Source organism: Melanerpes formicivorus, unplaced genomic scaffold, assembly GCF_026170545.1.
Source record: "Melanerpes formicivorus ecotype bairdi unplaced genomic scaffold, bMelFor1.0.p_v2 SCAF_11, whole genome shotgun sequence".
NCBI lineage: Eukaryota > Metazoa > Chordata > Aves > Piciformes > Picidae > Melanerpes > Melanerpes formicivorus.
This window is the reverse complement of record NW_027142363.1, coordinates 17,506,811-17,529,074: the sequence shown is the minus strand read 5'-3', so window position 1 is coordinate 17,529,074 and position 22,264 is coordinate 17,506,811. Positions and strand designations below refer to the sequence as shown.

The 22,264-nt window shown below is 45.7% G+C and overlaps 1 protein-coding gene across 4 annotated transcripts in view; it reads left to right on the top strand.

Annotated features, from left to right (window-relative positions):
* Window positions 1-22,264, top strand: part of HTR1F (5-hydroxytryptamine receptor 1F) — a 140,739-nt gene that overhangs the window by 7,286 nt on the left and 111,189 nt on the right. The window contains exon 1 of one of the 4 annotated variants that reach the window (XM_068144846.1): window positions 11,468-11,516. The exons of 2 other annotated variants lie outside the window; for them this stretch is intronic. Coding sequence is in view for 1 of the 2 variants with exons in the window: in XM_068144847.1 (XP_068000948.1) it covers window positions 11,476-11,516 (41 nt within the window). In the remaining variant the exon portion in view is untranslated. Of the gene's footprint in view, window positions 1-11,467; window positions 11,517-22,264 lie in introns of those variants that run through there. One more of the 4 variants, XM_068144847.1, reaches the window with a different exon arrangement.

The window sequence follows — 22,264 nt, the reverse complement described above, 5'->3', positions numbered from 1 at the left end:
GCTGTGGTTTACTGGTTTCTCAGCTGCCAGAGGCTGTAGACAAATTTGGATCACATCTGTGTTGTTTGCAGGTGCAGCCCAGTCAGTTATCATAGAATTCCCCTCCAACTCCTGTTATAATAAATCCTAGAACAAGATCCTAACATTGCCACAGATACAAAGCAATAAATGTAGCTTGGGTGAAAATACTAGGAGGGAAATTATACTCAGAAATAGGTCTTAATAAATCACTGTAACAACTCCTGTCAGGTTGTGAGGCTTACACCACTTGTGGTTGTCCAGGAGACTCTCCTGGGTATCATGTAATGTTTTGATGCATAGTCTAGTATTTAATTATTCATTAACAGTTTAGGTGAGTGAGTAACTTGTACACTTCCCAAGTGATGCAAGGTTGAGGGAGAGTTCAAAAGAGTTGAATAGTTGAGTTACAATTTAAGTTGTTTTTAGAAAAGTAGTTCAATAGGACAAATAGGAAGGATACTCTTGGACAGGAAGAGCCAAGAGTGCAAATATAAGAGCAGAGATATATATCCCAATATATGTCAGCAATATCACAGAGCTGATTCATGTTTAGATAGAATAATTCAGGTGGAAAAGACTCCTGGGATTCTCAAGTCCAACCATTGACCTTATTCTACAAAGTTCACCCTTAAACCATATCCCCAAGCACCACATCTAAGCAACCGTTACACACATCACAGTATCATACAGTATCACAGTATCATACAGTATCACAGTATCACCAAGGTTGGAAGAGACCTCAAACATCACCAAGTCCAACCTGTCACCACAGACCTCATGACTAGACCATGGCACCAAGTGCCACATCCAATCCCCTCTTGAACACCCCCAGGGACAGTGACTCCACCACCTCCCTGGGCAGCACATTCCAATGGCCAATTACTCTTTCTGGGAAGAACTTTCTCCTCAACTTGAGCCTAAACCTCGCCTGGCTCATCTTGAGACTGTGTCCTCTTGTTGTGGTGCTGGTTGCCTAGGAGAGGAGACCAACCCCCACCTGGCTACAACCTCCCTTCAGGGAGTTGTAGAGAGCAAGAAGGTCTCCCCTGAGCCTCCTCTTCTCCAGGCTAAGCAACCCCAGCTCCCTCAGCCTCTCCTCACAGGGCTGTGCTCATGGCCTCTCCCCAGCCTCATTGCCCTTCTCTGGATACGTTCAAGTGTCTCGATGTCCTTCTTAAAATGAGGGGCCCAGAACTGGACACAGGACTCAAGGTGTGGCCTAACCAAAGCAGAGTACAGGGGCACAATGACCTCCCTGCTCCTGCTGGCCACACTATTCCTAATGCAGGCCAGGATGCCATTGGCCCTCTTGGCCAACTGGGCACACTGCTGGCTCATGTTCAGGCAGCTGTCAATCAACACCTCCAGGTCCCTCTGTTTGGGAGCTCTCCAGCCACTCTGACCCAAGCCTCTAGCTCTGTTGTGGCCAAAGTGCAGCACCTGGCACTTGGACTTGTTAAATGACATCCAGTTGGACTCTGTCCATCTGTCCAGTCAGTCAAGGTCCCTTTGCAGAGCCCTTCTACCATCTAACTGACCAACATCTGCTCCCAACTTGGTGTCATCTGCTAATTTGCTGATGAACTCACTAAATCCCCTCATCCAGATCATCAGTGAAGATGTTAAAGAGGATGGGGCCCAGTACTGATCTTTGGGGGACACCACTGGTGACTGTCCGCCAGCTGGATGTGGCACCATTCACCACCACTGTCTGGGCTTGGCCCTCCAGCCAGTTCCTAACCCAGCATAGAGTGCTCCTGTCCAAGCTACATCCAGGGATGGTGACTCAACCACCTTCCTGGGCAGCTTATTTCAACGTCTGACCACTATTTCTGTGAAAAAAATGTTTCCTAATGTCTACTCTAAACCTATCCTACTGCAGCTTGAGGCCATTCTCTCTTGTTCTATTGCTAATTACCTGTTTGAAGAGACCAGCACAAACCCCTCTACAACATCCTTTCAGGTAGTTGTAGAGAAGGATGAGGTCTCCCCTTAACCTCTTCTTCAAACTAAACAGCTCCTTCAGTAATTCTTCATAAGATTTCATTCTCTAGGCCCTTCACCAGCTTCTTTGCCCTCCCCTGCACTCATTCCAGCACCTTGATATATCTCTGTTGTATTGAGGTGCCCAAAACTGGACACAACACTTGAGGTGTGGCCTCACTGGTGCCAAGTACCGGGGGACAATCACCTCCTCACTTCTGCTGGACACAGCATTTCTAATACAAGCCAGGATGCCACTGGTTCTCTTGGCCACCTGGGCACACTGCTGTCTCATATTCAGCCGCTTGTTGATGGGTGTATCCCATCTGGCCCCATAGAACCGTGTGCAGCTATGTTACATTGCAGGTCACTGACCACTTCCTCCTTTATTGTGATGACCTCATTCAGCATCCCCTCCCTGTCCCATAGCTCATGATTCTGGCTACCCAGGGAACACCTAGTTCCAGTCCTAAAGACTGAGGCAAAGTAGGCATTGATCACCTCTGCCTTTTCTTCATCCTTAGTCACTGTTAATCTCTGCGTCCAATAAAAGACGGAGATTTTCCCTAGTCCTCCTTTTCTTGTCCATAAATTTATAGAAACTTTTTTTATTATCCTTAACAGCTCCAGCTAGTTTGAGCTCTAGATGTGCTTTGGCTCTTCTAATTTTCTCCCTGCATAACTTCACTACATCTTTACAGTACTCATGAGAGACCCTGTCTTTTCTTTCAAAGCCCATAGATCCTTCTTTTGTTCTTGAGGTCCAGCCAGGCCGGACTCCTTCCCCTCAGATTTGTTTTCTGGCACACAGGGACAGCCTGCTCCTGTGCCTTTAAGACTAGACTTCCCTTTTGAAGTATGCCCAGCCTTCCTGGACTTCTATATGCTTCAGATGATATAACCAGCAGATCCTTTTTGAAAAACTGCTACAAGCCATCCACATCTTGTGTCTGGGCATGTGGGGAACATAGCAGGGCCACTCTGCAATGGGTGACATGGCGGGAGCCAAGGTAACCTCAATGGGGACACAGACGAGTGCAGGCAGGAAGAGCAAAGTGCTGGTAATGGGACACATTAACAGTCCCCAGCACAGTGAGGAGATGAACCAGGACCAGGGGCTACAGGCAGAAAAAAAAAATGTGTCAGAGGGTTCTTGCCAGGCTGGACAGATGGGCAGAGTCCAAGGGCAGGAGATTGAACACATCCAAGTGCCAGGTTCTAGACATTGGTCACAAGAACCCCAGGCAGTGCTACAGGCTGGGGACAGAGTGGCTGAGAGCAGCCAAGCAGAAAGGGACCTGGGGGTAGTGGTTGAGAGTAGGCTGAACATGAGCCAACAGTGTGCCCAGAGGGCATCCTGCACCTGGGGAGGAATAACCCCATGCATCAGTACAGGTTGCAGTTGACCTGCTGCAAAACAACTCTGTGGGAGATGAGGCAGATAACAAGTTAACCATGAGCTGTGTGCCCTCATGGCCAAGAAGGCACATGGTGTTCTGTGGCACATTAAAAAGAGTATGGCTAGCAGGTCAAAGGAGGTTCTCTTTTCCCTCTATTCTGCCCTAGTGAGGCCACATCTGGAGTATTGTATCAAGTTCTGGGCTCCCCAGCTCAAGAGAGCCTGGGAACTACAAGAGACAATCTAGCAGAAGGGTACAAAGATGAATAGGTGACTGAAGCATCTTTCTTACAAGGAGATGCTTGGGGCTATTTAGCCTGGAGAAGAAAAAACTGTGAGGGGATCTTATCAATGCTTTTCTAAAAGGAAGGTGTTAAGAGGATGGAGCCAGACTCTCTCCAGTTGTGCCCTGCAACAGGACAAAGGGCAATGGGCACAAACCGGAACAGAAGAGGTTCCATCTGAACATGAGGAAAAACTTCTTTACTTGAGGGTGACTGAACAATGAAACAGGTTGCCTAGAGAGGCTATGGAGTTTCCTTCTCTGGAGATAATTCAGAGCCTGACTGGATGCAGTCCTGTGCAACATACTCTAGGCAAGCCTACTTTAGCAGAGTGATTTGACTAGATGATTTCCAGAGGTCCATTCTGTGGTTCCATGAAAGCAGAAAAGGTTCTCTCCAGTCCAGGGCAATCCATTTACCACCAGACAGATGACAAAATGAAACGGCAAGATGAGCAGCCTAGAATGACTCCATCAGGTTTTGGCACAAAAGTCAGTGGTGCTTTGAGCTCTCTGTAAAGACAAATTTGACCTAAAGAAAAAGATCTTTATTTGGGTACAGCTACTAAGGAAGGATGAATAAAGAGTAAAGTGTCAAGAGTAAAGGATGAGTAAAGAGGGCTTAAGCGTGAAGCCTGCATATGACTGCGCTGGTAGCAAGTACCTCTAAGAGGTGAGCTATCCAAAACCCCAAGTAACAATAAAGAATGAAAGCTTTCCAGGTGCTGTCCGTTTTCTAGAAAATGACCTGCCCTTTAGTGAAGCAGTTGATAGGTTTCTAGTGGGCAACAGATTGAGCCATGTACATATGATACCATAACACGATTTGATATTCACTCTGGAATTCTCAATCCACTGTGGTCACGTATGTCAGCCAAGTGTGTCACCTGCACTTAGGCAGGTGATCTTTAATCAGTGGCAACAGCTCAGAGTGTTTATCTTGTTTTTAACATGACCTACTGGGCTGTGATCTGTAGCTGCTTGACCTATAACAGATAACGCCATGAGGAGAAACAAGCTCTAAAATGGAAAATAGCTTTCTTTGCTTTCATTAGCATTCATCTGGCACTCCAAAGCACTGTGCTGTAGCTGGGCCAACACAGCCACACATAGAGTGCAAGTTCACCCATGATGGCATGCCTTAATTACCTCTTCATAATACATTTATGTTTCTTCTATCATTTCTCAAGTAATAAGTCAAGTCTGCTGTTCATTATCCCCATCACTGATCTTGTACTCAAATTCGAGCACAAGCCCTATGAGGCGAGGCTGAGGGAGCTGGGGTTGCTTAGCCTGGAGAAGACGAGGCTCAGGGGAGACCTTAGTGCTCTCTCCAACTCCCTGAAGGGAGGCTGTAGCCAGGTGGGGGTTGGTCTCTTCTCCCAGGCAACCAGTACCAGGACAAGAGGACATAGTCTCAAGCTGCACCAGGAGAAGTTTAGGCTTGAGGTGAGGAGAAAGTTCTTACCAGAGACTGGCCATTGGAATGTGCTGCCCAGGGAGGTGGTGGAGTCCCCACCCCTGGAGGTGTTCAAGAGGGGATTGGACGTGGCACTTGAAGCCATGGTTTAGTTAGTCATGAGGTGTTGGGTGACAGGTTGGACTTGATGATCTCTGAGGTCTATTCCAACCTTATGGATTCTATGATTCTGTGATGCTAGTGATACATACTGTCTCTTTGGGTAGTTTGGGTAGTTTGGGTAGTTTGTTAGACTACTCATTTCTTGTCATATATAGCTACATGCATGAAATAAGCATATAATTCTTAGTCATTTCAGTCATTTCAAACTACTAAGTCTCTCTAAAAGCAGCCATTTATTTTTGACTTCATGAGTCTGTAAAGCTTGTCTATCATCAGTGACAATAAGCAAAAACTCTGAATTCAGCAATAACTTAATCTTTAAAAAGAAAAGAGGATAAATGTGTCTTGCACATTTTCAGGGCTACATAATCCAGAATTCTGCCATGAACAGTACTTCTAAGTATTTAAACCATTTCCTTCTTGGGTGCTAGTGGGAAAAAGAGGAGAAGGCCCAAGGAAAAGACGAAGTTGTGAAACCAAAGAGGAGGGGAAGAAAGGAGAGTGGGAGGAGCTGTCACTCACAGGAGCAGCCCTCAAACAACAGTGACTAAGTATGAGAATGTTTTTTAGGTGCAAAATGTGAAATGCATGTTGACACTGAAAAAATGAAAAATAAAAAAGGCCAACTGAGGGACACTAAAACAAAGAGTTTACTACTGCACAGTTTTGAAAGGTGTTCTGCCTTCAGCATAAAAATGTTTCTTGTCTTGTGCTCCGAATAGCTGATGTTGAAGATCATCTGTAACCATATATTCAAGGAAAGGATGCCATTTTAACTAGTACATTTGTTTGTGGATACATTCAAACAGGTTTTTGCCTGAACGAACTTTGAGAAATATTGAGCATAGAGACCTTCATTTCTTTAACAGTTCTGATAAAGCAGGCAAAGAAGATAGTTGCCACAGACAGCAGTATTTCTGTTGCCCTAGTACTTCAGCAATTAGAAAGCACGTTCTAGACATGAATTCTTGCTCTTTGGGAGTTTCACATCTTGCAGCAGCTTCAACCTCATGAAGGACCATGTTCTCTGGCTCTCCTGCTCCTCCTGCATTTTACAAGCTGTGGACAACCAGGCTTGGAGCCACACAACAGAAGCAAGAATAGCTCTCTAAGCAGCTTTTTACAGCACTCTTGAGAGCATAGGCGACCTGGTCCAAAGCCCCCTTTTTGTCTAGTTAAGATAAGGTTCTGAAACAGGCTTTGGTTAGTAATTGTAAGGGGAGAGTAGGAAGAAACAGGCACTTTGTGTTGCTAGTTGCACAGGTGCCCACACTTTTAACTGCTTCACCCTTCCCCAGAACAGGTAGAGCTGACCTCTGCTGGAATGAAAGCATATAAAAAGAAAATCAAGGAACCAAGTGAAGAAGAACTTCATTTTGACACATTCCTCTTTTCTTTTCAATACCTGTTTAGAGAAAATTCCATTAAATTATTCTTTCTCAAGACCTATTTGTGAAGGCTAATTGATGCAACACATGAAAAGTAGGGGAACAACAATCTACTAAAAGTGCTGTTGTCTGCGCTGCATCCATGTAAATCACTTGCAAAAAAAAATCATAGAATCATAGAATCAATAAGGTTGGAAGAGACCTCAAAGATCATCAAGTCCAACCTGTCACCCAACACCTCATGACTACTAAACCATAGTCTGTGTAGGCTGTATTTGGATATATCCTGAGGCAAGCATGGAGAAAGAGGAGGAGGAATCCTAATTCTCTTTGGCAGGTGTGTTCTGCTGCAGACCCACAGCAAGTACCTCTTGCTCTTCAATATTATTTTCTCCCTAGTTCTTTGTTTAAAAAGGGAATGGTCTCATATTCCCTGTTGCAAATCATCTAGACCAACACCTGCCAAACAAGTGCTGTTGCTGGACATATTGCCCTTTAAACAGTTATGGGAATCAGTAAGAACAGGGATCAAGAATTATTGCTCTTGTTTTCACTAAGAAAGACTTTGGCACCCTATCTCTATTCTTCAGACTCTGCTCTTGCTCCCTACAACAGCTGCCAGCTCCAAGACAGCTAAGCTGCAGCAAAGAATATCCTGGAAGTGTGGAGAGACCCTATGAGCAGAACTGATATCGATGTCTAGCCACCTCCCAGCCAGGGAAGAGAGGGTGGATCTGACTGAGGGCAAAGTCTGGGTAAAAAGCACATTTCTTCCTTTCTTTTTATCTTCACCTCCTTCTAAAACCTATCCTAAAAATTCTGAATAATTTTTATTCTGTCTCTGTAGTGCAGGGAACTACAAGAATTTGTTCTTGCCTCTCTCATTTGGTGCCTTTGAGACTCAGCAGTGTCACACCTAGCTTTCAGGCAAGAGCCCCATCTCCAGAATCTACAGGGGAGCAGCTCATACATTGCAATCAACTGGCTTAGAGTCAATTCAATTTAGATCAAAGTGATGATAATGTGTTAAAGGGAAGAACTAAAGAGGTAATTCAGGATATGTTTCTGAAAGGTTATCCAGCTAGCTACTTTATGGGTTTTGTTTCTTTGCAGTTTAGATTCCCATTTACTTCTAAGTACTCAGTGCCCAGACCCAGGTTTTTCTGTTTGCAAGTCCAATGAGATGTAGAAAAAGGGAATTGATCAGAACTAAGGAACTACATTAATAATTACATTTAAAAGTTAAAAAACATTGCTAGTGTAGTCCCTGCTTTTCAGATGCTCCACTGTGGTAAGAAAGAGGCTGTACCACAGCTTGTGTCACCGAGCTACATGAGTGACTATGGAAGCAAAACCTTATTTGGATAGGATGCCCTGCTGTTAACTTGCCACCTCTCAGGTAGACACACAAGCCACCACTACTACATTATGCTCAGCAATGACTACAGCACTGCTTGTGAGGGAGTTTTGAAGGCAGGAGGCTTGTCTTGGAGAACAAGGTTTGAACTACGGTGTCTGAGAAACTGGTGCCCTCCCTAGTACCACAGCTGACCTGGAAATCAGGCTAGCAGAAATGCAAAAGCTGCTGCTACTTCCAGCCTTACTGTGGGCTCTGTGGTTTCTGTTGGTTCTGGAGTTTTGTCCCCCTCCTGATTGTGGCAGGAACCACCACACTGGTTCCTGTAAAAGATGGGCAGCCTCCTTGCCCAGGAGGAAACAGTCTGTGCCAGCGTTTGTGAGTGAGCTGCTGAGTTCTTCCATAGCAAGAAGGCAGGGGCTGGGCTGAACCCTTAGCTGCTTGGATCCCCACAAGTCCATGGGACCTGATGGGATCCATCCTAGGGTGCTGAGAGAACTGGCAGATGAGCTGCCAAGCCTCTCTCCATCATTTTTCAGCAGTCCTGGCTCACTGGAGAGGTCCCAGAGGACTGGAAGCTGCCAACGTGGTGCCCATCCACAAGAAGGGCCAGTTGGATGAGCCAGGGAATTATAGGCCTGTCAGCCTGACCTCAGTGCCAGGCAAGATTATGGAACAGGTCATCCTGAGTGCATTAACACAGCACCTACAGGATGGCCAAGGGATCAGGCCCAGCCAGCATGGATTCAGGAAGGGCAGGTCCTGCCTGACCAAACTGATCTCCTTCTATGGCCAGGTGACTGCCTGGTGGATGTGGGGCAGGCTGTGGATGTAGTCTGCCTGGACTTCAGCAAGGCCTTTGACACCATCCCCCACAGCAAACTCCTGGCCAAGCTGTCAGCCCCTGGCTTGGCCAGCAGCACTCTGAGCTGGGTTAGGAACTGGCTGGAGGCTGAGCCCAGAGAGTGGTGGTGAATGGTGCCACATCCAGCTGGTGGCCAGTCACTAGTGGTGTGCCCCAAGGATCAGTGCTGGGCCCCATGCTGTTCTGGGCCCTTCAGTTTAGGAAAGATGTTGAGCTGCTGGAAGTTGTCCAGAGAAGGGCAACAAAGCTGGGGAGGGGTTTGGAGCACAGCCCTGTGAGGAGAGGCTGAGGGAGCTGGGGTTGCTTAGCCTGGAGAAGAGGAGGCTCAGGGGAGACCTTCTTGCTGTCTCCAACTCCCTGAATGGAGGTTGCAGCCAGGTGGGGGTTGGTCTCTTCTCTCAGGCAACCAGCACCAGAACAAGAGGACACAGTCTCAAGCTGTGCCAGGGGAGGTTTAGGCTGGAGGTGAGGAGAAAGCTCTTCCCAGAAAGAGATTGGCCATTGGACTGTGCTGCCCAGGGAGGTGGTGGAGTCCCCGTCCCTGGAGGTGTTCAAAAAGGTATTGGAAGTGGCACTTGAAGCCATGGTTTAGTAGTCATGGAGTGTTGGGTGACAGGTTGGACTTGGTGATCTTTGAGGTCTTTTCCAACCTTATTGATTCTTTGATTCTATGACTCTTAATTGTTTTTCAAGTTTAATGAAAAGTGGGCAACGAGTTCAAAAGTAACTGACAGGGACTAACAGGCAGCACAATTTTGTAAGCATCACTTCCCAAGGAAACTGGATTAAGAGACTAGCATCTGGCTGTGTAGTAGGCTAATTCAAATCTTTCATTTATGTCAGTAAAAACCCCCAATGTGAGAATTATTATTTATATTTTTTTAAACAATGTTTATTGGTAGAGTTTCAGGAAGAAGGAAATTAACTCCTCAATTATTTCTTTCTCATTAATAGGGTCTAGAAGAAGGACAGTTCTATATCCTGTACGTTATTTTTCTAAATGCCCCTTTTTATTAATTACTGGGGATTTGTTGGGGATTTTCACTGCATGGTGTCTCCTTTGGAATAATTGCAAAATCATTATCTCTTTAAAGTTGTTTTGAGCAACACGAAGGAAGCCTCCCATAGCCTATTTTCCTTCTGAAATTTTTATCCTTCTTGATTATCAGCTGTGTTCCCATGACAATTCCTGTACTCACACATCCCAGAATTAGCTCCTAACACGTTCCAGCCTGATGGTATGTCAAGCCCACTCAGCACTCTGGAATCTACATGTACGCAATAGGCTTTGACTATGTGGGGAAAGGAGTGTCTCTAATTTGGGTAATAAGGGTATGTAACTGAAAGATAGGAGAAGGGATGGACAGAAGTGAGTGCAGGAAGTAAAAGATGCTTAGGTTTAGTCCTTTTCTTTTTTTTCTCTTAATTGAAGTACCTCATGTCTGCAGGAGAACTTCTATACAATTACTATACACTTTTCATGGAATGGAACAGTTGTTTGAAATCAATTTATCATCAGAATCAGGTGATAAGGCAAGCAGTCCTATGGTTTGACTTTCCTGCAGCTTTCCTCATTGTACTCTCAGTTTGCCTGGAAGCTCTTGGTGCCTAGGTGCCATTTCCATTTTTAATGCTGCTACATAGCTGAGTGTGTTCCAGCTGCAGAACTACATACCTTTCTCAAGACTGCAAGTCATCTTCGTTAAAACCTGAGCAAGCACTCAATAGAGATTTACTCAAAAGAAACATTTAGTGAGTTCCAGGTGCTACATTTTGGCCACAACAACTCCATGCAGTGCCACAGGCTGGGGTCAGAGTGGCTGGAGAGCAGCCAGGCAGAGGGACCTGGGGGTACTGATTGACAGCCAGCTGAACTTGAGCCAGCAGTGTGCCCAGGTGGCCAAGAAGGCCAATGGCATCCTGGTCTGCATCAGAAATTGTATGGCCAGCAGGAGCAGGGAAGTCATTGTGCCCCTGTACTCAGCACTGGTTAGGCCACACCTTGAGTCCTGTGTCCAGTTCTGGGCCCCTCAGTTTAAGAAGGACATTGAGACACTTAAACTTGTCCAGAGAAGGGCAATGAAGCTGGGGAGAGGCCATGAGCACAGCCCTGTGAGGAGAGGCTGAGGGAGCTGGGGTTGCTTAGCCTGGAGAAGAGGAGGCTCAGGGGAGACCTTATTGCTCTGTACAGCTACCTGAAAGGAGGTTGTAGCCAGGAAGGGGTTGGTCTCTTCTCCCAGTCACCCAGCACCAGAACAAGAGGACACAGTCTCAAGCTGCACCAGGAGAAGTTTAGGCTGGAGGTGAGGAGAAAGTTCTTCACAGGAAGAGGAATTGCCCATTGGAATGTGCTGCCCAGGGAGGTGGTGGAGTCACCATCCCTGGAGGTGGTCAAGAGGGGATTGGATGTGGCACTTGGTGCCATGGTTTAGTTAGTTAGGTGTTGGGTGATAGGTTGGACTTGATGATCTTTGAGGTCTTTTCCAACCTTATTGATTCTATGTTTCTAGTCTATGATTCTATTTCTGTGCTCAGTTCTAGGTTTCTAAACAGTGCCAGACTGGATGGGATAAATCCAGAAGAGTCACTAGCTGAGAATGGAGCATCTGGGTACTCTACTATTGCAAGCTAAGACAAGGTCTGTTGACAAAAAAAAAAAAAACCAATTCTCCAGCAGATGCTGGTTTGGCTTCAAATCTCACTGGTGGTTTGTTAGGAAGACCAATGTTATGCTCCCAAGTTTTGTGGCCAGCGCTAATGTTTCTCAGCCAAGAAATGACAATTTCCAGCCACAGCTCCCAATAGATCTTTGTGGACAGCCAAAACTGCTGGCGGAAGCTGTTCACCTCTAACAGAGCTGCCTAGAGAGCTGCTAGCTACATTTTTCCTGCCAGTAGTTGAAGTTTGCAGATGAAAGCCTTCCCAGTCTTTCATGTAGTTTTTGCCCACAGCCTGTTCTCAAGAAGCTGTCCAGACAGGATAAGTAAAGCTCTTCAACATGTCTCCATCTGAGAACAGCCTACCATCTCACCATCTGTCACAACAGCATTTTCTAACATTTTCTTCTCCTTCTTGATGCTTCTTATGCTTTTTTCAAATTTTGCCCCCTGGCATTCTTCAAATGGCACAGCAGTGTTAAGCAGTGACACTTGGGATACCTGCATTTATGGAATATCAAAAGGTGTCCTTCATTCCTGCTAACCACCTTTTCTTTCTCAGTATGATGGCATCATAAGGGTTAAAAAAACATATAAGGTTATTATAAGGCAAGCAGGGTTACCAAATTAGCAGCTATAGGAGAAAATGCAGTTGAGAGAGTACTTTGCTTTACAGTATGATTGATGCTCTGAGCTTTCAGCTACCTTCACCTTTTACAAGATATATTATGCAGGGTAAGATATTTAAAGATGCATACAGATTTTAAGATACTCAGTTTGCACTTATCACACTCTCAGCACTGATAAAGAGTTGGTTTCAGAAAAGTTATTGGGAAAAGTCTGGGTTTGCTAAACAATTTGGTCCAGGTCTTCAGGCATTTAAAACTAAACTGAAAGTAATGACAATACATTCAAAGTGTCATGTCTTTCTGAGGGGTCACCTATACAAACAGTATTGGCCTCTTGTCCTCACAGAATTGCTGTGAGAATCCTTCCAAGAGAAACACTGCTGCCTATTGCACCACTTGACATTGCCATTTCAACAAGACCTTTCTTGTTCCTCCGTGGCAAACCTGATCTCATCTGCCCCTGCCATAAGGATAGCCATAAGCATTGCATAAGGAGGTTATGACCTTTTCCTCTGCCTCTCACGAGATCCCTAGCAGCCCTTCTATCTGTACAAATGCATACAGTTGCCCTCTAAACTCCCTGTACTAATGCTGGTCTCCAGGCTCAGCCCAAGGCTCAGCTCAGCCCAGGAGGAGATCATAGGAATCCCAGGAGTGAGGGAAAAACATTGAATTAGTGTTGCTATGGAAATGAAAATTAGCACAATAACTATTGTGTTCTGTTTCAAAGCTTCCCAGCCTTCAGCTTTAACTCCTTCCCTGACTCCACCACCGCTTCAGTTCTGTCTCAGCAACATCTCAGCACACCTGAGAGATTCCTGGGTAATGAAGTGAAAAAAGGATGGTAGAGCATATAAGAACATTGAGTTAGGGACTGGAAAAGGGAGAGAAAACAAAAAACCTGAGGGAAAGTCTTGTGGAAGGAAAAGAGAGAAAAGAAAAAACAGGGGGGGCGGGAAGAGGGTTGTAAGAGGCAAGGACATGGTAAAACAGCTTTTGGAGATGGTTCAGAAACAGGCAGAAATGGAAAGTATTTTGGTACCATATGGTTACTTTCTACTCTTCCTTCATGAAGCTCTGCCCCTCATGGAGAGCAATGCACAGTCAGCAGTGAATACTTGAGACTATCCTGTATGCAACAGCCTCCTCTTTTTCTTCAGCACCAAGAGGGAAAACAAAGTTTCTAGGAAGAAAATACAACATCACCTGAGAGCAAAAAGTTGGGAAGAATTCTCTAGTTTTAAACATTTTTTCCACATCCACATTGTTACATTCAATTAGATAGTTGTGTCATTTCTGATGGGATTTATGCTTCAGTGCCCTAATGCTTCCCCTGCTTGTACACAAGTTGTTGTCGACATGGGTTTGATATCTTTCCATAAAATCATCCATACTGCAAACACCATGTTCTGCCCTTCGGCAGAGACACTGCAACAGCATTAAAAAGTTGTAACAGAGATTCAGGTGAGCTTGTAGATGAAAACTAGGAGGACCAAGCTTTTCCTATCTGCTAGGCTTCACAATTAACTGCAGGTGTTAGAGGCAGCATCAACAGCCGTGTAGAGTGCCTCCAAACACATCTTTCACATGCTGATAACATTTTTTGCTGCCCCGGTCATTGTGAAAACTCAGTGAATGATCCTTCCTCTGCTGTCTCTGAACCTGCAACAAGCACCACCTCTGTTCTTTCAATCTTCAAAAACCCTATCCCTCTGCAGTCACTGAAACGATTTGCCTAGCTAGGTAAAGACACCCTCAGTTTAGGAAAGATGTTGAGCTGCTGGAAGGTGTCCAGAGAAAGGCAACAAAGCTGGGGAGGGGTTTGGAGCACAGCCCTGTGAGGGGAGACTGAGGGAGCTGGGATGTTTAAAAAGAGACTGGATGAGGCACTTGGTGCCATGGTTTAGTTGATGGTGTTGGGTGATAGGTTGGACTCAGTGATCTCAAAGTTCTTTTTCACCCTGGTTGATTCTATTCTATTCTATTCTATTCTATTCTATTCTATTCTATTCTATTCTATTCTATTCTATTCTATTCTATTCTAGTCTCGTCTAGTCTAGTCTAGTCTTGTTTTGTCTTATTCTAGTCTAGTCTAGTCTAGTCTATTCAATCGATTCATTTCAATTCTATAAGCAGAGCATAAATTGTTCCTGCTAAAAAAAAGCAGAAAGCAGAGGAATGTCTGACTCTGCCTGGCTGCTCCCCATCAGAATGTTGGCCTCCAGCTGCAGGGAAAGTGGGCTGCAAGAATCTCCTAAAATGTGGTCAGGGGCATCCTCACTTATGCCATTGTTATATATCCTCATCCTACATCACACTCTTTCCTAAAAATGAATATTGATTTTCTGAGCCCAGGAACTGAGCAACTGAAAGTTCATTTGGTGCAGGCAGAGGTCACCAAAACTACCCCTTAGATTGTATTCTCCTTTGTCCAAAATGACATAGCAACCTGACTGTGCAATGGCATATGCAGGCAACAGCAGCCCTCCTGGGCTGCCTTGGGGAACTTGCCTGAACCACCTTCTTTCCTTCCTTGCTGGTTGATGAAAATGGATCTAGTGTGCAAAAGGTATGTGAAAGAGACAGCTTACTCTTGAGTCTATGTTGGCCTCCTGTCTCAGTCCAGAAGTTAGGTCCAGAAGTTAGGAAAGAGACACAGTTCTTTTAAAACATTTCCATGTGTGAAATTAAGGCACAAATGAGGGCAAATATCAAAGCCAAGCTCTCTATTAAATGAAACACAGAAAGGAAGGAAAGGGAGAGAGAGGGGCAGGGGAAAATGGAGAAAAAGAGAGAGAGCAGGAGATATATTACCCCCCCAAGGCACTTTTCTGTCTTCATCTGAGGACCTTCATCCTGCAATGTCTTCAGCCAGAGGAGAGGTCCAAGAGTCCTGGTGAGTTCAGTGTGGTCCATGATGTTTTTCCTCTTCTGAGCCAGCTCCAGTGTGTAGTGTTTTCAGGGAAGTTCTTCTTTCTCAGAGCAGGCATATCTAGGGACTTTTATACAGTTCATTTATGCAGCTCCACCTGGCCCCACACCCTAGTCACATTACAATGCATATGTGCTCTCCAGGTGTCAATTCCAGGGGGTCTTTCTGCGTGTTTGCATGGCCTCCATCCCCTTTGCCCCCCACCTGTTCACCATACACCCTGGGTCTATCAGGCCAGGATGTACTTATCTTTGCTACTCTTTCCAGGGAGTCTTTCTACCACACCCCCTGAGCAGCTGCTGTCTCAGTGGGCAGAGATGACACATCTTTGTTGAGACACTTCTCAGTTCTTAATGTAACCACCACCATCACAAGGTGATTTACATTCAGGGGATGATTTCTACACCTCCAGACCTAGCACAGAAGTTATCTGATTTCTAACCAAGCTTTGGAGAGAGCATCACAAGGCAAACATTTGGAATGGTGCTATGGTGTGTGTCAAAGATGCACTGCTATACAGATTTGAAAGAGTGGTCAGAAGTGACCAATTTTGGCTGTTAATTCCTGTGCAAAGTTTTCAAAATAAAACTAATTTCTCATAACTTGTAGTCAAGCCTTCAAAAGTAGAAAAATAAATGTGTTCCCTTCAAGCATTGAAAAATGAGGAAGAGTCTTCAACTCATTTGTTGATCTATGAAGCATAATCCTTAGCAGCTCAAGAAACTCTAAAAGAGGAAGAAGGTTAATTGGAGCACTCAGTCCAATCTCACCTCATCTTCATTCCACTTCTCTCCTTCCATCTTTGCAAAGGAAAACACTTTTAGTCCTTTAAAAGTCCTATGTTTGTTAAATTGGAAGATTAATTCCATCAGGTAAGGAAACACCTTTTTGACAAAAGTTATAACCAGATATGAAACTGTTACATTACGGGTGAGAGCCCAATGTCTGCCTGCATCAGAGGCCCAGGACTCTTACTGGATAGGATAGGATAGGATAGGATAGGATAGGATAGGATAGGATAGGATAGGATAGGATAGGATAGGATAGACCAGGTTGGAAAAGACCTTCGAGATTGAGTCCAACCCATCACCCAACACCATCTAATAAACTAAACCATGGCACCAAGTGCCACATCCGATCCCCTCTTGAACACCTCCAATAACGGTGACTCCACCACCTCCCTGGGCAGCACATTCCAATGGCCAATCTCTCTTTCTGTGAAGAACTTCTTCCTAACATCCAGCCTAAACTTCCCCTGGCACAGCTTGAGACTGTGTCCTCTTGTTCTGGTGCTGGTTGCCTGGGAGAGGAGACCAAGCCCTACCTGGCTACAACCTCCCTTTGGGTAGTTGTAGAGAACAATAAGGTCTCCCCTGAACCTCCTCTTCTCCAGGCTAAGCAACCCCAGCTGCCTCAGCCTCCCCTCACAGGGCTGTGCTCCAAACCCCTCCCCAGCTTTGTTGCCCTTCTCTGGACACCTTCCAGCAACTCAACATCTTTCCTAAACTGAGGAGCCCAGAACTGGACACAGGACTCAAAGTGTGGCCTAACCAGGCTGAGTCCTGGTACTATTTGACAACATTAATGTTTGCCTCTCTTTTCTCAGTGCTGCAATGAGGGCTTGCCCTGACACAAGTTCAGAAAGTTAAAACAATCAAATGGTTTAATTCATTTAAGTGACAGGTAGAGATTTAGGACTGCCAGTGATAAATGCACTAACTCCAAGATGATCTCAGGTTAATAAAGCCTGGGTAATATCCAGAGATGTAAATCTTTGCACTAGGTCTGATATAATTGAAATGTGGCAAAAGTGAAGCCACATATTGAAGGTGAAATTCTTACCCTGAAATATGTTCCTGTGTGGGCTGGAGGAAAAGGAGCACAGCCTATCAAACATCTTTGTCTCTGCCTTTCCCTCCCAAATGCTGCTGCTGCTGTTGCTGTTGTCCCATGCTGCACCCTCACTGGTGCTGGTACTGGTGCTTCTGCACACCAAGAGATGTTCCTCTTGTGGCTTTTACACCCTAGCCCTGTCTGTCCCTGCCTTCTAGGTGGTATGTAGTATGATTTGGAAGGAGAGTTGAGTAACTTATTTATATGTATTTGGCATGTACTCAGTTCAGCTTTTAGCACACCAGGGTGTCTTAATTTTAATATTAACATTTGTGCTGATTAGGCAAATGTCTTTTGAAGTTGGGTCTTTATGTCATTTCAGCCCTGCTTCATCAATATTAGCCAAAGAAGGGCTGTCTTATCTTTACAAGACTCTGCCCTTTGGCTGTTGGCAGGCCAGCTTCACAGATCTTCATGTAACAAACACCTGCTTATTGCAAATGACTTGGGTCCTGAAACTACTAGATCCATTTGCCTTCCTTTCCCCTGGTAAACTAGGCAGGTATCCCAGTGAAGTGCAAATAATGAGGAGAGGCTGAGGGAGCTGGGGTTGCTTAGCATAGAGAAGAGGAGACTCAGAGGAGACCTTATCACAGTATCACAGTATCGCTTAGGTTGGAAAGGACCTCGAGGATCATCGAGTCCAACCTATCAACACAGACCCCATGACTAGACCATGGCACCAAGTGCCACGTCCAATCTCCCCTTGAACGCCTCCAGAGTCAATGGGCAACCCGTTCCAATGCCGAATGACTCGCTCGGTGAAGAACTTCCTCCTCACCTCGAGTCTAAACCTCCCCTGGCGCAGCTTGAGACTGTGTGCCCTTGTTCTGGTGCTGGTTGCCTGGGAGAAGAGACCAACCCCTTCCTGGCTACAACCACCTTTCAGGTAGTTGTAGAGGGCAATCAGGTCACCCCTGAGCCTCCTCTTCTCCAGGCTAAACAATCCCAGCTCCCTCAGCCTCTCCTCATAGGGCTTGTGTTCAAGGCCTCTCACCAGCCTTGTTGCCCTTCTCTGGACACGCTCAAGTGTTTCGATGTCTTTGCTGTCTGCAACTGCCTGAAGGGAGGCTGTAGCCAGGAGGGGCTCGGTCTCCTCTCCCAGACTATTAACACCAGAACAAGAGGACACAGTCTCAAGTTGCACCAGGGGAAGTTTAGGCTGGAGGTGAGAAGAAAATTCTTCACAGAGAGAGTAGTTAGCTGTTGGAATGTGCTGCCCGGGGAGGTGGTGGAGTCACCATCCCTGGAGGTGTTCAAGAGGGGATTGGATGTGGCACTTGGTGCCGTGGTTTAGTAGTCACGAGGTGTTGGGTGACAGGTTGGACTTGATGATCTTGAGGTCTTTTCCGACCTTTTTGATTCTATGATTCTATTCTATGATTGTAATATGAATTAGCTAGCCCCTCCAATGCCAGCTGGGTTCTGGACTATATGCTGAAGTGCATTCTAAAGGAATTGCCTTTCCTGTAAAGGAAGCTCCACATTCTCAGTAGAAAAAAAAAAACCCAAACCCTTGCTCAGTGGGTGAGATATGCTGAGTGGTACTGCTGATCCACTTCAAAGCACACTGAATATATTATAGCCAATTCTCTGCCAGCCAGATATTCATACAAAAACTACTAATTCATCAACCATATATTTTCTATAAATCTATTTAATTTATGATGCTCTATCAATTAATGCCACTGCTTGAGATGGGATTTCCATGTGTAGCTTAGAAACCTGTGTCTGAGCACACCATTCTATAATATTTTTGTAGCCAACAAAGAAAATGAATGCAAGTTCTCTCATCTGTCTTAGATGGTTTCATTTCAGATGTATAGCACTGCACCTATAAGGGCTACTGAATAGAACAATGAAGTTGTTCAAGGGTCTACAGTACAAGTCTTCTGAGGAGTAGATGAGGGAACTGGATTTGTTTAGTCTGGAGAAAAGGAGGCCAAGGGCAGGCCTCATTGCTCTTTACAACTACATGAAAGGAGGTTGTAGTGAGGTGGGTGTTGGTCTCTTCTCCCAAGAAAGAAGTGACAGGATAAGAGGAAATAGAATAGAATAGAATAGAATAGAATAGAATAGAATAGAATAGAATAGAATAGAATAGAATAGAATAGAATAGAATAGAATAGAATAGACCAGGTTGGAAGAGACCTTCAAGATCATCGCGTCCAACCTATCACCCAACACCACCTAATCAACTAACCCATGCAACCAAGCACCCTGTCAAGTCTCCTCCTGAACACCTCCAGTGACGGCGACTCCACCACCTCCCCGGGCAGTCCATTCCAATGGGCAATCACTCTCTCTGTGTAAAACTTCCTCCTGACCTCCAGCCTGAACTTCCCCTGGCGCAGCCTGAGACTGTGTCCTCTTGTTCTGGTGCTGGCTGCCTGGGAGAAGAGACCAACCTCTGCCTGTTTACAACCCCCCTTCAGGTAGTTGTAGAGAGCAATAAGGTCACCCCTGAGTCTCCTTCTCTCCAGGCTAAGCAGCCCCAGCTCCCTCAGTCTCTCCTCATAGGGCTTGTGTTCCAAGCCCCTCACTAACTTCGTTGCCCTTCTCTGGACTCGTTCCAGCAAGTCAACATCCTTCCTAAACTGAGAGGCCCAGAACTGGACACAGTACTCGAGGTGTGGCCTGAAGTTGCACCAGGAGAGGTTTCAACTGAGCATCAGGAAGAAGTTCTTCACTGAAAGGGTTGTAAAGTACTGGCACATTCTGCCCAGGAAGATGGTTGTGTCACCATCCCAATGGGTATTTAAAAGATGTGTAGATGTGGTGCTGAGGGACATGCCTCAGTGGTGGACTTGGCAGTGCTAGCTTAAGAGGTGGACTTGATGATCTTAACAGTCTTTTTGCAGCTTACATGAGTCTCTCAGTCTAGACCACAGTGATGAATTTGATATCAACTGCATCTCTTCTTTTAAAAGGGTAGATTACAGTAACTTAATCTCTCAATTGCTCTCCTTCCTTGTTATTGAGCATATGGTCCTTAGCTTGCATTACCCCTTCAAAAATCCTACAAGAAAGTCTTGAGACACCTAACAATCCCTGTGCAGCATTTCTTTTCAGTGCAAGGATTTCATTTCAGCACTTTAGAGATTCATTTTGTATGCAGCAATTTATTCTCTGCCTTTCTGTGAATTTGAATTTGTAACACCCTGGCAAAACTCTTACATTTTCAGACAAACTTCTCTGCACAAGGCTCTGTTTTCCTACTGTGCTTACCTGCCCACCTCCTCCTGTTATCAGTGCATCTGCATGTACGTGTCCCAGTAGCAGCAATGTGGTTCTTTAGTTGGTTTAATCATCAGAACGCTTTGCAAGCGCTGTCTTTAGAAACTGCTTGGGTAAGATTCTGGAGTGTGCCTTTGACTACAGCAATACTGAGGAAAGTAGAGGGCCTAAAGCTTCTGAAGATGCACAAGGTTGTGATTAGAATTCACATTTCTCTACATTCAGATTCTGTTTGAGCCTCTTCTTTTCTTGGCAAGCTCTGCTTTGCTGTTGTAAGTCAGATGCAACAACAAACCTTTTCTGAAGTGTTCATCAACTCTGTAGCTTTTGGTGTAAAACGGGACACTTCTCTTTTGTGCATCTCACCAAGGAGAGAATATAATCTCTCCTTCCATCCTTCCCTGTCTCCCCCATCCCATAAACTTCTCAGCATCCCTTGAAATTCAAGTTGAGTAACATAGCCAAATATGCTTAGCATTTATCCAGATGGGTTCTTCAGCATACTGAGAGGTGCTAACTTTAAGATTAAAATTGCACTTAATTTGGCAAATATCTTTTTTCAGGTACTTGGTCTTGAAAGTCAATTTTGAAATTGGGTCTTTATGCCATTTGAGTTCTGTTTCATTAGTTTTAGCCAAAGCAGGGCTCTTGTCTTTATAAGACTCTGTCCTTCGGCTGTTGGGAGGCCAGCTTCAAGGGTCTTCATTTAACACAAACACCTGCTCATTGCCCCTGGGCTCCTCAGTTTAGGAAAGATGTTGAGTTGCTGGAAGGTGTCCAGAGAAGGGCAACAAAGCTGGGTAGGGGTCTGGAGCACAGCCCTGTGAGGAGAGGCTGAGGGAGCTGGGGTTGCTTAGCCTGGAGAAGAGGAGGCTCAGGGGAGACCTTCTTGCTCTCTCCAGCTCCCTGAAGGGAGGTTGTAGCCAGGTGGGGGTTGGTCTCTTCTCCCAGGCGACCAGCACCAGAACAAGAGGACACAGTCTCAAGCTGTGCCAGGGGAGGTTTAGGCTGGAGGTGAGGAGAAAGTTCTTCATAGAAAGAGTGATTGGCCATTGGGCTGTGCTGCCCAGGGAGGTGGTGGAGTCACCATCACTGGAGGTGTTTAGGAAGTGACTTTATTGGTGATGGCTGCAATGGTTTAGTTGATTAAATGGTGTTGGATGACAGGTTGGACTCAATGATCTCAAAAGTGCCAGGTCCTGCATCTGGGTCGAGGCAATCCCAGGCACAAATACAGGCTGGGCAGTGACTGGCTGGAAAGCAGCCCTGAGGAGAGAGACTTGGGGGTGCTGGTGGAGGAGAAGCTCAACATGAGCTCTCAGTGTGCACTTGCAGCCCACAAAGCCAATCAGATCCTGGACTGCATCAAGAGAAGTGTGGGCAGCAGGTCAAGGGAGGTGATTCTCCCCCTCTACTCAGCTCTGGTGAGACCCCACCTGGAGTACTGCCTCCAGTTCTGGAGCCCCTATTACAAAATGGATCTGGAGGTGCTGGAAGGTGTCCAGAGAAGGGCCATGAGGATGATCAGAGGGCTGGAGCACCTCTCCTATGAGGACAGACTGAAGGAGTTGGGGCTGTTCAGTCTGGAGAAGAGAAGGCTCTGAGGTGACCTAATTGTGGCCTTCAAGTATCTGAAGGGGGCCTACAAGAAGGCTGGGGAGGGACTTCTCAGGATATCAGGTAGTGATAGGACTAGGGGGAATGGAATGAAGCTGGAGGTGGAGAGATTCAGGCTGGAGGTGAGAAGGAAGTTCTTCCCCATGAGAGTGGTGAAGCCCTGGAATGGGTTGTCCAGGGAGGTGGTTGGGGCCCCGTCCCTGGGGGTGTTTCAGACCAGGCTGGATGAGGCTCTGGCCAGCCTGATCTAGTGTGGGGTGTCCCTGCCCATGGCAGGGGGGTTGGAACTAGATGATCCTTGTGGTCCCTTCCAACCCTGACTGATACTATGATACTATGAAAGGTCTCTTTCAACCTGGTTAATTCTATTCTATTCTAGTCTAGTCTAGTCTAGTCGTCTATTCATGAAACAGCTCAAACC